Raw genomic sequence first — 18,091 nt, forward strand, 5'->3', positions numbered from 1 at the left:
TTATTTATTTTATTTATATTCTGCCCTCCCCACCAAAGGCAGGCTCAGGGCAGCTCACAGGTTGGGGTCAAACAATGACCGAACAAGATAAAACATCTATAAAACATGAAAAACAATTATTAAAACATCAACATCAATAGGTGCTAGTGCAATAATTCCTGCAACAGTTAAAATTTCGATGGTAGCAGTATAACTGGCTGATCAGTATTAGGTGTTCCAAAGGGACCCTAGATTGCCATAGCGTGGTAAGAAGTCCAGAGTGATGTTTACATTCTATCAAATTCTAAACAGAGCCCACCTTCCTGAGACTCTTTTAGTTAACCTTCACTCTTTGAGTCAACTTGGCTTAACATAACTTTCCCAGTCACATGACTCCAAAAGATAAAGGGTTGAGCTTTGGTATGTCACTATATGTCAGATGCTCGCCACAGATTTGGCAGTTACATTGGTTCCTACGGATGCAAAAAGGTACTTAATGTATGAATGTATTCTTGTTCTTGGCTGTTCTTGCCAATAACCCATTTCTCTGGGTCTTGACGAGAGCATCCAAGGATGCCGTTTATAAAATTACTGTGCATAATGTTTAGGTATCAAATTAGGATTAATGCATGATTCTTATAGGCTTGAACGAATATATAATTGGGACTGAAGTTAAATAAATAAGGTGTTTCGGTACACCTCTTTAAGCGTTTGGGAAACCAACTTCTCTCCCTCCCCATAGGAACACAATGGAAAAGGGAGTGCATGAAAGGGTTCCTGCATTCCACATTTCCCCAATAGCATGACCAGAATTAAAACAAAGGGAGTGACAGATCCCCAAATGCAGGGGAAACAAGTGCAATGGCTATTTTGTACTGGTGCAGCAGCTAAGATGTTGGTTATACATATGGTTTAGTTGAAAATGTCCTTAGGAGGTTTTTAGTTGAAGAAAAAGGTGTGAGTGTCAAGAGATAACCTCAAGGGAATTAATGGAGGGGCCATTACAGAGCCTGCAGACTAGGACCGGGGAGCAGCTGGATTCGAGCCCCATAGCAAAACAAGACTAGTTGGTCTTTAAGGTGTTCACCAACACAGCTGTCTCTCCTAAAACTAAGACTGGGGGACCCAGATACAACACTCCACTTGCCATGGAACTTAACAGGTGATCTTGGGCCAGTCGCTCTCTCAGTCTAATCTATGCCCTACCTCACAGGGTTGCGGGAAGGCAAAAATGGAGGAGGGAAGCGGCATGTATACTGCTCTCAGCTCCTTAAGAAGGAAGAAGGGATTAAAGGCACTGAAATAAATATTCATAATATCCTTTTCAATTCTGTAAATATGGCACTGGAGCCATTGTTGTAGGAGTTGGGATTTTGTTTTCAGATGTGTTTCATTTGGCGGTCTCACCCTCAGGATCAAACTGCTAAAGTGCTTTCCCTCCAATGAGGGAGAGTGAACTACCCGGAACCATCAATTGTAACACATAATTCAAGGAATGCCTTACCCCAGTTTTTAGGTCTACAGAAAACCAGTTTGGCACGTACACCATTTTGAACCTTTTCTTAATCTCTTCTTCGAAGTCCACTTTCCCAAGGTCTTCTACTTTGCACGCCTGTGTATGATAACGGCAAATACGCAGCTGTTATTTCTGTACAGAAATGCCATAAACAGACGTTGCGCTTAATTTGGGGTGCTCTGGTGCCGGCTGTCGCTCCAATGCTCCTCCAGAGAGGCGGCTTAAAATGTGCACTGACAGAAAGGAAGATGCCTCCCCAACCTGGCACCTCCTCCTTGGACTAGTCATGAGCTTCTTGATAGGTGAGAGAAAAGAGCCACAGTCCGGGAGCATCTTAAGGGCTAACAAAATTTCTGGCAGGGAATGAGCTTTTGGGGGGTCGCTGCTCACTTCTTCCGACTTGAAGAAGCAGGCAGCCTGATCTCACAACATCTCAGAAGCTAAGTAGGGTCGGTCCTGGCTAGTACTTGGATGGGAGCACACCCAGGAAGTCCAGGGTCACTACGCAGAGCCAGGCAGTAGCAAATCATCTCCGATGGTCTCTTGCCTTGAAGAAGCAGCCAATGGCAAACCACCTCTGAATGTCTCTTGCCTTAAAAAACCCTACGAGGTCGACAAAAGTTGGCTACAACTTGACGGCATCTTTGGTCACTATGTTCAGCTGCCGTGCAAGGCAGCAAGCCCAGAGTACACACAATCCAACAGCGGATCCATCACCCCACTCACCTTTAACACATCCCAGTATGCCACGTTGTTATTTGTATCTTTGGTTAATATGTGTCTCTTGTCGTTGAGAATGTGGCACTGGATAATACTAGCACCCCCTAGTAAGAAGGGCAGAGAATAAAAAGAGTCAGAGCTTTCCGCTGTAGGTAGAACATGCCGCTCGTACGTCAAAGACTGTACGGAGACTGAACTTAGCTCTTGCATTATTTGTCTGTATTGAAGTTAACATGCTCCGATACTATTTTTACCTTTAATAACTTGGTCAGGCTGTGTGCAAAGGGGGGTAATTGGATTAGTGCAGTCGTTGTCGTAGTCCCCCGAAGCCCTAAAGTTGTGGATTCCCTTCAAAGTCTGAGAGGAAGGAAAATGACATGAACGGGGTTATTTTGTTTTCCATTTTTAATTGAAAGTGTTTTAACTGTTATTGTAAGGTACTGTGAAACATAATAATAATAATAATACGATGATGATATTGGATTTATATTCCGCCCTCCACTCCAAAGAGTCTCAGAGCAGCTCACAATCTCCTTTACCTTCCTCCCCCACAACAGACACCCTGTGAGGTGCCCTTTCAAGGACAGCAGCTGCCCTTTCAAGGACAACCTCTGCCAGAGCTATGGCTGACCCAAAGCCATACAAGCAGATGCAAATGGAGGAGTGGGGAATCAAACCCGGTTCTCCCAGATAAGAGTCCACACACTTAACCACTACACCAAACTGGCAAGGTATAAATATTTTAATAAATATGTTAATAGAAATAATATGAATTAAATTTTATCATAATTTTATGAGGTAGTGTTTATTTTGTTCATTTGTACCCTGCCTTTCCTGCAATGAAGACCCAAAGTGGCATAACATCATTCTTCTTTCCCAAGAGCCAGCTTTGGTGCAGTGGTTAAGAGTGACAGATTCTAATCTGGAGAACTGGGTTTGATTCCCCACTCCTCCTACACATGAAGCCAGCTGGGTGACTTTGAGCCAGTCACAGTTCTCTCCGAACTCTCAGCCCCACCTGCCACAAAAGGAAGGGAAGGTGACTGTAAGCTGCTCTGAGACTCCTTAGGGTAGTGAAGCGCAGGGTATAAAAAAATTCTCCTCCTTCATTTTATCCTCACAAGAACCCTGTGAGGCAGGTCAGGCTGAAAGTGTGTGATAGGCCCCGCAGTGAGCTTCCATGGCAGAGTGGGGATTCGAACCTGGGTTTCCCAGACACTAGTCCAACACTTGTAACCACTACACCACGCTGGGCTTAAGAATTCCTACACCCTTCGCAAAAAGGAGAATTGACAGGCTTTTCCTATGATGGTTCACAGATATAATACAGAAAGAAAGGAGACACAAGGGAGGAAAAACTATATATATAGAACTGGTATCATCGCTTACTGAACAACCAGTGCAGAGGACAGTTCTGGAAAGGGGCAGTGCACAGTGATACTCGATTCAAGTATTTCAATCAAGACAGCTGCACTGTTTCGCTTCTTCCTCCAACGCAGCCATGCCCAAAGGTCATTCTCTCCCTTCCCAATGTATGCCGGTACAGGTAGCTATAGCAATCATAATTACAAAGCTTCTTGAACAGCACAGGATGAGCTTTGCTAGGGCTTAGGACCCTGTACTGGTAAAGGTAGACAACTAAGTTCTGAGGCAGAGAAGGAAAGAAAAAGGGTATCACATCATGGCCCATCTCAGGACATCGCAGCATCTTTAGGGGAGGGACAGTGGCTCAAGTGGTAGAGCATCTGCTTGGTAAGCAGAAGGTCCCAGGTTCAATCTTTGGCATCTCCAACTAAAAAGGGTCCAAGTGAATAGGTAAAAAAAACCTTAGCTTGAGACCCTGGAGAGCCATGAATGGGGCTGTGGCTCAGTGGTAGAGCATCTGCTTGGTAAGCAGAAGGTCCCAGGTTCAATCCCTGGCATCTCCAACTAAAAAGGGTCCAGGCGAATAGGCGTGAAAAACCTCAGCTTGAGACCCTGGAGAGCCGCTGCCAGTCTGAGTAGACAATACTGACTTTGATGGACGGAGGGTTCGATTCAGTAGAAGGCAGCTTCGTATGTCCGTCTTTGAAGAGCGGCCAAACAACTGCAAGGCACGACAGCCGTGCGATGCACAAGCTTAAAGCCATTCTTACCCATTTGTTCACAGATGATTTAGTCGTGGCAACCCAAAGTGCTGGAGGAGGATCTGCTGATCGATCGAGTTCCATCTGATGAAGAGATTGAAACAGAAGAACAACGGTCAGGCCCGGGACTACGTTACAAGCCAGCGGAGGGCGATGGTTAAAGCAAAAAAATGACTATTTCCATCAAGTTTGTTCCCCGTTATAAAAAGGACCGAGTCGTAAATGTTTGAAGCGCTTGAAGCGAATTTAAATGCTAGATTATCAGCGCACCCAGCACCATTATAAAGCCCTCCACACGCACTGGATGAGACCCGACAAAAATAAGCAAACAAACAAAACCCTGACAGGTTGTCTCACAGACATCGGTATCACATTCTGAGAAGGCAAGATTCTCTGGAAAGGACAAGAATACTAGGAAAAGTTGAAGGCAGCAAGAAAAGAGGAAGATCCAAAACCAGATGGAAGGATCAAGGCAGCCACAGCTCTCAGTTTGTGAGACCTGAACAAGGCTGTTAACAATAGGACGTTCTGGGTGGCGCTAATCCATAGGGTCCCCAGAGTCAGAAATGATGTGAAAGCACTTAAGACACAGTCGTAGATAAGCTGTGTACCTACAAAAACAGCACACTGTATTCTTTTAAAGTATCTTTGGCTTCTCCTTGAGATATTTTGTTATTCAATGAGAATCACATTGCCTCTCGATAAAATATTTCTAGCTTGGATCCCTTTTCCAATATTTTATTAAAAATAAAGTCTTGTGGAACAGAAACCTTGATTATCCTATTTATTCTAATTACCATTATTCTGTATTACAAGAGTGAACAGAAAAAAATTACAGATTAAATGGTATAATTGTAGATTACAAACATATCGCAAAAAAAAACCAAAACCCTACTTGTCAGAAAAAGAACACAGCAGATGTGATGATACAAAGTCTTGCTTTGCTGGTGCGGTGTGCCTACACTTTTCAATAGCGTTTTTTACCTGCATTATCAGTAATTTTGGACTGACCAGGAAATCCAATTCCTGAAGTACAAAAGATTTTCCTTCCTTATAGAAGGAATTCAATAGAATAGGTTTTTATACCATGCTTTATTTCTGGGGAGGGACGGTGGTTCAGTGGTAGAGCATCTGCTCGGTAAGCAAAAGGTCCCAGGTTCAATCCCCGACATCTCCAACTAAAAAAGGTCCAGGCAAATAGGCGTGAAGTATGCTTAGAGCACACGAAAGCTTACATTCTGAATGAAACTTTGTTGGTCTTAAAGGTGATACTTGACTCCTGCTTTGTTCTACTGCTTCAGACCAACACGACTGCCCATCTGGATCTCTCTCCCCACAACCGGCACCTTGTGAGGCAGGTGGGTCTGAGAAAGTTCGGAGAGAACTGTGACTGGCCCAAAGTCACCCAACAGGCCTCATGTGTCTCAAAGTGGTTTACAATCATCTTCCCTTCCTCTCCCCACAACGGGCACTTTGTGAGGTAGGTGGGGCGGAAAGAGCTCCAAGAGAACTGTGACTGGCCCAAGGTCACCCAGCAGACTTCATGTGGAGGATTGGGAAATCAAACACAGTTCTTTGGATTAGAGTCTGCTGCTCTTAACCACTACACCACGCTAGCTCTCAACAGTGAGACAGATGCTTTAGTTGGAGAAACGTCGACTGCGGGGTGACATGATAGAGGTTTACAAGATAATGCATGGGATGGAGAAAGTAGAGAAAGAAGTCCTTTTCTCCCTTTCTCACAATACAAGAACTCGTGGGCATTCAATGAAATTGCTGAGCAGACAGGTTAAAATGGATAGTACTTCTTCACCCAAAGGGTGATTAACATGTGGAATTCACTGCCACAGGAGGTGGTGGCGGCCACAAGCATAGCCACCTTCAAGAGGGGGTTAGATAAAAATATGGAGAAGAGGTCCATCAGTGGCTATTAGCCACAGTGTGTATGTGTGTGTGTGTGTGTGTATATATGTATGTATGTGTATATATATATATATAATTTTTTTGGCCACTGTGTAACACAGAGTGTTGGACTGGATGGGCCATTGGCCTGATCTAACATGGCTTCTCTTATGTTCTTCTGTGACACAGAGTGTTGGACTGGATGGGCCATTGGCCTGATCCAACATGGCTTCTCTTATGTTCTTATGTGACACAGAGTGTTGGACTGGATGGGCCATTGGCCTGATCCAACATGGCTTCTCTTATGTTCTTCTGTGACACAGAGTGTTGGACTGGCTGGGCCATTGGCCTGATCCAACATGGCTTCTCTGATGTTCTTCTGTGACACAGAGTGTTGGACTGGATGGGCCATTGGCCTGATCCAACAGGGCTTCTCTTATGTTCTTCTGTGACACAGAGTGTTGGACTGGATGGGCCATTGGCCTGATCCAACATGGCTTCTCTTATGTTCTTATGTGACACAGAGTGTTGGACTGGATGGGCCATTGGCCTGATCCAACATGGCTTCTCTTATGTTCTTATGTGACACAGAGTGTTGGACTGGATGGGCCATTGGCCTGATCCAACATGGCTTCTCTTATGTTCTTCTGTGACACAGAGTGTTAGACTGGATGGGCCATTGGCCTGATCTAACATGGCTTCTCTTATGTTCTTATGTACATACTCTGCAAACCTGACTCCTCTTAACTGCGTTACTATACTTCTAGAATGGTCATCCAGGGCAGCTGATAGAAGGAAAAGAAAACAATCCTATATATATATATCCAAAGTAAGTCTGTTACCTTAAGAACTGGTGCCTTTTCTTCACAGATCAGCACCCGGATGTCAGGATTCCGCAGATCCGTGCAATATATCTTTCTGTCTCTCCCACCGGAATAAACGTGAGTGAAGGCTTCGTTGACCTGCAGGGCCCACACTCCTTCATCATGGACTCTGTAAGTAGCTATGCACCTCTGCTGACCGAGAGACCAGAGTCTGATGGTCCCGTCAGAACTGCCGGAAAGACACTGTAACAGAAGCGGTAGATGCACTTAACACCATCATAATGTACATCCCACAGAACTAAGTGAACGTACAGCTATAAAGTTATTGCAGATGTTCTTCTTCACCAATATTCTCTCAGTTATTCAATTCACATCACCAGGAAAGGGGCCGGGACTCAGTAGCAGAGCATCTGCTGGGCATGCAGAAGGCCCCGGGTTCAATCTCTGGCATCTTCAGTTAAAAGGATCAGCTGCAGGTGATGCGACAGACCTCTTACCTGAGAACCTAGTCAGCCGCTGCCAGTCTGACTGATGGATTGAGGGTCTGATTCAGTATAAGGCAGCTTCGTGCATTCACTGTTTGCACTTTACAACAAGTCATTTACAATGCTAATTTATTGTAGAGATCCAGTACACAAGATGGGAAAATACTTATGGTCGATGTTCCCTCTAAACTGCAGAGTCTTGTGAGCAAAAATTCTACTTTGGGAGCTCCTGGCATTCAAGTTGTGAGCTACGGCATAAACTAATGTGCTCTGGGGTCATCCTTCCTGAGCTAAGACAAAAATGTGTGAGTTGGAGGCTAAAAATCTGTGAACTAGCTCAAGCTAACTCAGCTTAGAGGGAACACTGCTTATGGTTACAGCTGCACTTATTTTAACCCTGGCAGTCCATTTAGGATTTCTGTCTTGTTTAATTTTTTAAAAAAGAAGAGGAAGAAGAGACTGGATTTATACCCCGCCCTTCTACCAGAGCAGCTTACAATCTCCTTTCCCTCCCCCTCCCCAAAACAGACACCCTGTGAGGTAGGTGGGGCTGAGGGAGCTCGGACTGAGAGCTGCTCGAGAGAACAGCTATGACAGATACAGAAATAAATATTTTAGCGCAAGAAACTCCTAAGACAATATTTCCTCAGGACAGAGCAGTTAGGGTTTGTAGAAACGCAGTGTGAAATGCATACCTGTGTGCCGTCTCGATTCAACAGCAAAGCTTTAACGTTGTCTGTGTGCCCTTTAAGTTTCATAAGCTTTGCACAGGTTCTGGGATCCCAAACCCTTAAAACCTGTAGAAAGAAAATTTTCCTGGAATCCTCGATCACTTTTGAAACAAAAAGGCTATCTTGAAGCTATTTCCTTGAAGAAATCCGTTCGTAAGCCCTTTAGTCTACTACTGCCCTCGTTTAAGGCTCCTTAGCTAACACAACGCGCTATTCATTTGTGCAGAAAGAGCAGTGGATACACTAAGGAAGGTCTGTCCAGGGGTAGAAATAGTTCTGGCATTCCCAGAACATCTCCTTGTTGGATGGTGCAGGGGGTACCAGCAGGAGTAGCCAGTAAGCTCTGAGCTGTTTCTGAGCAAAGGCATCCCACACAACATAGAATCATAAAGCTGGACGGGACCTCAAGGGTTGTCTAGTCCAACCCCCTGCACAATGCAGGAACATCATCATCATCATTATTATTAATGTTCCACCCATTCCCCCATGGGGGCTCAGAGCGGAGTACATCGTAAGTAATAATAAAATCAAAATAAAATCACAGTAACATCGCAATAAAAACCGGTTACAATATTTAGTAAAAGTACAACAGGATGGTCCAGCAAGATGGTATAGCAGGACGGTACAGCAGCACAGTACAGTAGGGGAGGTCAACCGATCTAATAGATAGATACTCGCTGCCTCATACAAAAGCCTGGCGGAACAGCTTCATTTCACAGGCCCTACGAAAGGCTAACAAGCCAGGTAGGGCCCAGATCTCCAGAGGGAGCCGATTCCACCAGGTCGGGGCCAGGACTGAAAAAGCCCTGTCACTGGTAGAGGCAAAACGGGCATCTCTTGGGCGATACAAGTAGTTCTCCCGACTCAATAATGACAGATCTCATCTGGGTCAGTGGAGAAACTGAGTGTGTCAATAAGAGAAAAGCATTAAAAAAAAAAAGTCTGTTTCTTCCAGCAAGTATAGAGAGCAAATTTGAATTATATTCCTTTTGTCCTTTTATTTTAACTATTTCCTCCTATAGTACTGAGAAGCAATTACAATTTTGTAATTTTCCAAACCAATAACCATCAGCCTTTGTATATAACCTTACTTTTTATTTTATAACAACACGTTTGTAAACCTCCAGCCATTGGTTTTATACCAATACCCCACCATTTTTTATAACTGCAGTTGCTATTGCGTTATTACACAGTAAACAAAATAAAATGTTATTTAAAAAAACAACAAGGGGCAAGCATATGCATGGAGGAAAAATAAAAATCTATCGTAGTGCAATTTATGGCCCTCAGCTCCTTCCACTTTTGCGAGGCTTTGAAGCAGCAGGGAATCAAGTGGAAATTACAGCAGCATCGGTATACAAGATACCCTGGTTCCAGCAGCTTAGAAGGACTTAACTACAATACAAAACCTTTGCAGTTCCAGTAAGAACCTCTTTGGATGAGAACAAACTGTAGCCTCTCCAAATTATAAGAACGCTTAGCCTAGACTAGCCCAAATTCATCAGAGCTCATATAAGCTAAGTAGGGTTGGCCCCTGGTGAGTACTTGGACAGGACACCACTGCAAAACTCCCCTCTGCCTGTCTCTCGCCTTGAAAACGCCCCTGGGGGTTGCTGGACGTCAGCTGCAACTTGACAGCACTTTACAGGTATCCATTAAAATAGCTGAGACTGGAATTTTTCAGACCAATATTCCAATTTGTGCTGACACACACTATAAATATCCTCCGAATGAATTCACGCTGATGATCGTTTCAGCAAGGCTTGGGGTGGTGGGGGGGGGGGGGGAAGAGTCTTGCTTACCTTTTCAGTGGACCCTGATACGATTACTGTTCCCATCTGATTCATGGCAAGGCTGTAGATAGAATCTTTGTTCCCACTGAGAGACGAAGCTATTGCAAACAAAGACCACGACATTTTGCATCAAGCAGTTCAAAAGGCTTCAAAACACGTAACTGAAATAACTGATCCTGCAGTGGCCACTGAGCGCACAGCAGCTGCCTTCAATGAGATTTGAGTCAATTAGAAATGTATGGAATGCAGAAAGAAAAGGCTCTCCAAGCTACAATGAATTACATTGTCTGTTATCATGCTAGGCTTCAACATGCCCCGCTGGCTGTTACTTGCTGTTGTTGTCAACATGGTAGAAGCTTTTGTCCAGTTAATGCGGGTACATTTTCAATAGAACTCCAATCCACTAATACTAGCATTTATTTATCAGGCTAAATATACTGTCTAACTAAATTAAAATATAACCTGCAGGTAAGCACTGAAGTTAGGCTGGAAGCGGTGCCTAGAAACATGCAGCTTCCATCATCAGGTGGCATTCTTAAATTTACCATTACTTCCTGTTCAAAGTTAAAGACTGCATTTGGCATAGGAAAAAAAGTCTACCACCCCCTCACCCGATTGTCCTCATGGAGTTTTGCATGAAGCAACTCACATTCCATCTCTGACCCAGTTCGCAGGATAAAAGTACCCTGCCCTTTTAAAAAGGTAAAGGTAGTCCCCTGTGCAAGCACCAGTCGTTTCTGATTCTGGGGTGACGTCATATCACGACGTTTTCACAGCAGACTTTTTACGGGGTGGTTTGCCATTGCCTTCCCCAGTCATCTACACTTTCTCCCCCAGCAAGCTGGGTACTCATTTTACCGACCTCAGAAGGATGGAAGGCTGAGTCAACCTGGAGCCGGCTACCTGAACCCAGCTTCTGCTGGGATTGAACTCAGGTCGCGAGCAGAGAGCTCGGACTGCAGTTTTACCACTCTGCGCCACGAGGCTGCATCTCTTTTATGACAGGCTTTTTGCCAGTTTCAAAAGCATCACAGTTCACTTCACTGGCTGCCGATTTCAAAACTGCTCCAGTACTCTATTTAAAATTCTTTGTTACAGTCACAAGAGAAGCCATGTTGGACGTCTACTGTAACTTGACTGCACTTTATAGGTATCCATTAAAATAGCTGAGATTGGAAGAAGCCATAAGAGAAGCCCATCTAGTCCAACTCTCTGTGTGGCCAAAACCCAGGTGCCATCAGAAAGTCCATCAGCGGGGCGAGAACTTCAGAAGCCCTCCCACTGTTGCACCCCAAGCACCAAGAATACAAAGCATCACTACCCCTGTCAGTCATCCCTCTCATTACAACTAAGTAACAGTCACATTATCACAGCAGTTCAGCCTGTCGCCCAGCTGATTAGCAGACAGAAGAGGGGATGGGAAAACTGACAAAGATGCCGCAATGGATATTTTCCAGCCCAGTCCCGAAACAGCTTGCACAGATTATCAAGCACTTCACTCTCCCTGGATACTTACTTGTGACAGTGTTATTTGAGGCAGTCAGTGCTGTTAATGTATTTACATCCCAGAGGAATATCTGTCTGTCCAGCCCAGCGGACGCAACCAGTTCCTTATCTTTTGCATACGCCAAGGCTTTCACATAATCCTAAAGTAAAGCATGAAACCAATGTAAGAATATAGAGCTAAGAAGCAGGATATACACAATTTTGCATGGTATTTGGCACTACCGGTTTAACAGCTATGAATTTAGGCAGATGGTGAGAGGGAGGGCAGGAAGGGCTCAGCTCTTGTGGCACTTTCTTATATGCCAGGGTAACGCCAATCAATTTCCCTCCAAGCTAGACTGGCCCAGAGATCCTGGAGGTTTTTTGCCTTCCTCTAAGGCGTCACAGAGGGACTGGGGAGGTAGCTTTGAATTCCCTGCATTGTGTAGAGGGCTGGATTAGATGGCCATTGGGGTCCATTTCCAGCTCTGTTTCTACTTATAATGGCATTTTTATACTATTTGTCATTACCTTATGTGTCCTTAGTGTGGACATGCAAAATCCCTTGTGTGCATTCCATACTTTAACAGTAGTATCGGAAGAAGCAGATATTACTATAAGGAAAAAGGATGCAATAGGTTATTTTTCTATAGTAAGAAGAGATGGCGAATGTTTCTTTTCGAAAATCAAAGTCTTCATGAATACTGTTTAAGCAGAGACAATTTGTTACCGGTAAGCATCACTCTGAAAAGCATGCCAAAAAATAAGAACTAGAGGAATGAGATTGCCATCCACCTAAGCTTTTCCACCAGTGCCTATTCCCCCTTTTTTTGTTCCCAGGAGGATTGGCTACTTCAGAGGTGTGTGGCTTAATATGCAAAGGAGGTCCTGCTACAAAAAAAGCCCTGGCTGCAGAGTATACTGAATTTGGCTGCATATTACTGATCACAGCATTTTGTACAAATTGTCTCCCAGTTCATTTCAAGGTGCGGCTTATTCCCAACCTACACTAAACAGCCCTAGATTTTCTACACGTTAAAGAATGCCTTCTGTAACATGAACCACCATCGTTTGCTGAGATCTGGAGAGAGTCTGCTCATGGAAAAATGCAGCCATGAGTGCCTGGAAATGAGGCCTTCTTTGAAGTGGATCTTCAGCTCTGTTAACTCCATTTCCGGGAGCAGACCACTGCTTTATAGTATCCAATGCCAGGAAAAAACATGTACGGGGTTAATTTCTCACACACAATTTGTCGGACAGTGCCAGCTGACTGTTACCTGCTCTTTTGCGCTAGAGTTTTCAAAAACTGGATCCTCTCATGGAGAAAGTCTCTCTTGAGACAAAAGTCTTAATGGAAATGAGTTACCGGATCAAGCACAGTGGAAAAGGAGTTGTACGATCCAACCCACAATATTTTGCAAACTGCTCTCTGGACTTAAGTGAAACAGCCATCTATGCATCTCCAGGAAAATATGGCAGTCAATTTTATGGCATTACTGTAAGAGCCGCAAAATGTTTCAGAAACCTAAGAAAATCACTACACACTTATTACTGTCATGCTCTCAACCCTGTAAGTCTCATACCAGCCCCTCCCCCCCAAAAAAAGAGGTACTTACAAGTCTTGCCATTGCAACAGAGTACAATATCATTCACCCAGTCTGTATGATGTTCCATAGATGCTATATAAGGGTCTTGCTGAAATTAAAAATTGTATTATGAAATACTGTATCTGGTTTGTTGAGAAACCTCTTAAGATCATTTGTGACCTCTGACAATCTTGGCCACAAAGCAGTCTAATTACACTGAACAGTCAAAACGATTCCCTTAATCTCCCTCAGCGAGTTTAATAAAGAAGACAGGAACTACCTCTTAAAATATTGCTATAATTACTAAAAAGCTATATGAACAAGCTGTACTTAGTTTCATGCCCAGTTATGTAAATTACAGCATGCTAATTATTCTAAGCCTACTGTTTATTTTCATAGGCTTAAAATCACTGAAGAGGCCAAGCTGAACCACAGGCAGACATGACAGAAACCTCTGCAGCAGCTGCAAACGCAGTAAGAACGTGATCTTCAGACCTTACAGAGATTACATTGGCTGGATGGACAGCCTTCCAAGCGCTTCTCTGAAAAGCGAACATTAACTGGTATGTCTACCTCACCTTGTGCTGGTTGACACTCCATATCCTGATGATGGAGTCGCGGCCTGCTGTGAAGAGTCTGTTCAATGCTGGGTCCAGCTGCAGTGCATTTACGCCGTTCCGATTGTACTTCTCCACTTCATCTCTAATTACATAGGAGACCTAAAATGTGTTGACACATTTCCAGAGAAAGCATTAAGAATCTACAGAGGAGAGCATTTTGCTCTAGCCACTCGTTTTCAACAAAGCTTCCATTACTATGTGTTTTATTTTATTTTTTTAAAGAGTCATGAATGTCTTTAAGAGACCTATGCAGCACGTCCAATTAATACAATAATTGAGATTAGAGAGTAAAACGTGGGCATCAAATCACAAAAATACTCCTAGCAGAAGAAGGGAGAACTTTCACTTCCTTTGTTTGCAACATACACAAGCAGCACACTGTCTGTTTTTAAACTAGGAGGGGGGGGGGGGGGAACGCCATAAAATGCAGAAAGCAATTTCAAAAATATTATGTACTGAAATCACAAAAAACAAGCAAGATCCATGTTCATTTTGGTGTCTAATGAACTGCATGCTTGGCCCATTGCTTCAAGAGAACAAGCGTTGTGTGCTACTGTATGAACCACTATCCTTTATGCAAGGGGAGGTTACAGGAATGTTTACAACAGCCGATCTAAAAATTAAATGATTTCTCTCTGGGACAATTTCTGCGGATGAACAGATTCACAATGTAATCCTATACAGCAGCGGTCCCCAACCTTTATGGCACCAGGGACCGGTTTTGTGGAAGACAGTTCTTCCACGGACCGGTGGGGATGGGGATGCTGGGTTTTTTGCTGCCCCAGGCTGCCCCCATGCCCACACCCCATCCCTGCCACCCATGGTGGTCTTTAAATGAGTAGGCAAAAGTCACTGCCGTGCTGCCCCTTCCACACTCCCAGGGCCCAGGTTAATGAAAGAAGTAGTGCTTCGGAGTGAGGCTGCACTGATCCTTTTGTCTGCCTGGGACCTGGGCGGGCAAAATGGGCAGTGCGATGCCTCTGCCTCACTCCGTGGCCCGGTTCCTAACAGGCCATGGCCTGGGGGTTGGGGACCCCTGCTATACAGCACTACTCCACTGGGCTTCCGTCAGCAGTAAATCTGCATGGGATTGCACTGTTAACGATTATTAAATCGAGAACTTTTGTTTGATCTCATGCTACTACTGAGTGGTTGCAACTGTCAACTCCACCCTATCCTCCATTTTACAAGAAATATCGTGGGGAACAAAGGCAAGAACATGCACATGCAGGACATGGCGGGGGACACCCATTTGTCTGATCTGCTAATTTACCGTTTGTCCCTGCAAACCAATAACAAAGTCAAGCAAAGATGCTTGGGGTAAGAGTATTTTTTTTTAATTTATTTCGATTTATATCCCGCCCTACCCGCCAAAGCAGGCTCAGTATGTTCTTCTATTTACTTCTCATTAAATAAATAAGTTGAACTTAATAAATAAATAAGACAGAATGTATAAGCATTCCTAGGATTAGCCCAATTTTGCAAGGAGTACTCCAGACCCCCCCGAATAAGCTGTTAAACTTCTATTCTTTTGATCATTATTCTAGATAGCAAAAAAAAAAAAAAGCAAGCAAATCTTGGGACAAGGTTCACATCAACCGTGTTTCAAAGAATAAAGAATGCTACAAAGAGGCTGCAGATAAAATACCGGCTGGTTAGTTTGTAATATGAGAAATTCAGCTCTACCACTGCTATCTACCACAAAATGGCAAATTCTGCCCCCCATTGAGTTGTTAGGTGAGAACATTTTAATGAAGATACTTATTACTGGAGAAACTTTCAAGCATGAGTCGGGTCACAGGAATCCTAGACCTTTCAGTAGAATGGCCCATAGGCTCAGCCAGTGAGCCACACCTTGCTTGCCCATTGCCTTCCTGCCAATGAAACCCAGCCCTAAACCCAACTTTCCACTTGGCCCTGCAATCGCCACTTCTTCACCGCCCAACATTTGTCAAGTTCCCTGCTCTTCAGGCGATGACATTCTGCTTCTTTTAGCTACCTTGCCTCTTGAGCAGCCTCCCCAACACTCCTCTCCCTCATCAGCTCCTTTAACTTAATTTTTAGATTTATATCCCGCCCTTTCCCACAAGTGGGCTCAGGGTGGCTTACAATAGAAAAGTAGACACCTATTACAGATTAAAAATAAAACATCATAAAAACATAACAGTATAAAAACAAAAGCAATACAGCAGCACAAACACAGACGGTGAGCCAGCAACAGCGTGTAGGCTGATATCTATCAATGCAGCACAGTCACAATGGTAAGGTGATGTGGGAGGCCAGTTAATACCAAAGGGACGCCCACCAGATCCATTAAAAACCTGGCGGAAGAGTTCCATCTTGCAGGCCCTGCAAAACCTTGATAAGTCTCAATGTCTGATCTGATCACCCCCTCTTTGAGCTCATTCCCCACGTATTCTACTCTCGTTGTCCAACTTTTTTTTTTTTTAATATACATGAATCTTCCTACTGACTCCAACAAAGTCAATACTCTCTACTCAGACTTGCAGTTCTCCAGGATCTCAGGTGGGGCCTTTCACACTGCCCACCTACCTAGTCCTTTTAACTCAAGAGGCCAGGAATTGAACCTGGGACTTTCTGCATGCAAAGCAGAGGCTCTACCACTGAGCCATGGCCCTTCCCTTCCTCCCCACCACCCCAGATGTCTCTTTTTTGACCCATAACCTACGCTGTCCCTTCTCTTTAGCCCCTCTTAGACATGATTTCATTATCCCTCATAAGACCTTCAGCCTACTCCCCTGGAAGAATGTTATCAGAACACTAGACATAATAGAACTACCAATTGGTGCGATACCAATGCTAATCACAAAAGCAAACGATTTATTATTGTGAGCCAGTTCAGTGTAGCTTTAAGTGTGTGGACTCTTATCTGGGAGAACCGGATTTAGACTCTTATCTGGGAGAACCGGGTTTGGACTCTTATCTGGGAGAACTCCTCCACTTGCACCTGCTGGAATAGTCTTGGGTCAGCCATAGCTCTAGCAGAGGTTGTCCTTGAAAGGGCAGCTGCTGTGAGAGCCCTCTCAGCCCCACCCACCTCACAGGGTGTCTGTTGTCGGGGGAGAAGATATAGGAGATTGTAAACCGCTCTGAATCTCTGATTCAGAGAGAAGAGCGGGGTATAAATTTGCAATTCTTCTTCAGTTCTGAAAGAAGGATGTGGCAAAATGGAGCAAGTGCAGAGGAGAGTAAAGAGGATGATCAGGGGCCTGGAGACCAGCCCTATAAGGAAAAGCTGAGAGATTTCAGAATGTTCAGTCTGGAGAAGAGGTGAAGGGGAGACATGATTGCTTTCTATAAGTATTTGAGGGGCTGTCACTTAGAAGGGGTCCGGGAGCTGTTCCTGTTAACAGCAGAGGAGAGGACTCGCAATAATGGGTTTAAATTAAGGGTGGGAAGGTATCGACTGGATATTGGGAAAAACTTTTTTACAGTCAGAGTTGTTCAACAGTGGAATCAGCTACCAAGGGAGGTGGTAAGCTCCCCCTCACTGGCAATCTTTAAGCAGTGGCTGGACGAACCCTCATCAGGGATCCTGCACTGAGCAAGGGGTTGGACTAGATGGCCTGTATGGCCCCTTCTAACTCTATGGTTCTATGAAATCTGTGCTTAAAATTGTACTGGGAATGACTTCTGCCAAAAACAACTGCTGGTGTTTCTGCCTGACGATATCTCTAGTCACAGCAGGTAGGTGAGTAGAGAAGCTCTGGTAATGTTATGCGACACCCAAAATTCTCTAGACCGGCATTTCCCAATAGCAGTCGCAACCCGGCACCGGGCCACGGAGCCCTCAAAGCCGGGCCGCAGGGCCTCCCCTCTCTTGGCAGCTCCACGCCTCCCCACCCCCGGTGCCTCCTTCTCCCTCCCTTCCCCACCGCAGGCAGGTCAATTTCATCTTGCATAAAGCCCCGACGGCAGCTCAAACAGACCACGGTTGAAAAGGGTGCATGGCTTCTCCCTTGCCGGCACTTCCTGGATGGGAACAAAGTGCTGGAGAGGGAGGAGCCACACACCCTTTTCAACCGCGGTCTGTTTGAGCTGCCGCCGGCTTGGCCCAATGTGGTATGAGCTCTGCGCTGATTTCCTAGCGATCGGGCAGTCGGGCGGGGGGCTTTACGCAAGATGAAACTGACCCGCCTGTGGTGGGGAAGGGAGAAGGAGGCGTGCGACGCTGCCGGTGGGAGAGGCGTGATGCAGGGAGGGAGGCGGGGGGGGCGACCAGAGGAGGGGAGGCCCCACAACCTGGCATTGAGGGCTCCTGGCCCGATTTCCCACTGACTGGAGGCTTTGCAGCCTGAAATTG

The 18,091-nt window shown here is 44.9% G+C and overlaps 1 protein-coding gene and 1 non-coding gene across 2 annotated transcripts in view; one reads left to right on the top strand and one right to left on the bottom strand.

The window, feature by feature from the left end:
* WDR48 (WD repeat domain 48) overlaps positions 1-18,091 on the bottom strand; it is a 47,791-nt gene that overhangs the window by 16,239 nt on the left and 13,461 nt on the right. The window contains exons 2-12 of the mRNA XM_060247991.1: positions 13,726-13,866; positions 13,178-13,256; positions 12,093-12,175; positions 11,593-11,722; positions 10,086-10,174; positions 8,248-8,349; positions 7,086-7,310; positions 4,351-4,425; positions 2,470-2,572; positions 2,222-2,319; positions 1,484-1,591 (exon numbers count right to left, since the gene is read on the bottom strand). Coding sequence (XP_060103974.1) covers positions 1,484-1,591; positions 2,222-2,319; positions 2,470-2,572; positions 4,351-4,425; positions 7,086-7,310; positions 8,248-8,349; positions 10,086-10,174; positions 11,593-11,722; positions 12,093-12,175; positions 13,178-13,256; positions 13,726-13,866 — 1,233 coding nt within the window. The remainder of the gene's footprint in view (positions 1-1,483; positions 1,592-2,221; positions 2,320-2,469; positions 2,573-4,350; positions 4,426-7,085; positions 7,311-8,247; positions 8,350-10,085; positions 10,175-11,592; positions 11,723-12,092; positions 12,176-13,177; positions 13,257-13,725; positions 13,867-18,091) is intronic.
* On the top strand, positions 4,072-4,143 carry TRNAT-GGU (transfer RNA threonine (anticodon GGU)). The gene has a single exon. It is a non-coding gene; the product is annotated as a tRNA-Thr (tRNA).

The sequence above is a fragment of the Heteronotia binoei genome, chromosome 10 (assembly GCF_032191835.1).
Source record: "Heteronotia binoei isolate CCM8104 ecotype False Entrance Well chromosome 10, APGP_CSIRO_Hbin_v1, whole genome shotgun sequence".
NCBI classification, from domain to species: domain Eukaryota; kingdom Metazoa; phylum Chordata; class Lepidosauria; order Squamata; family Gekkonidae; genus Heteronotia; species Heteronotia binoei.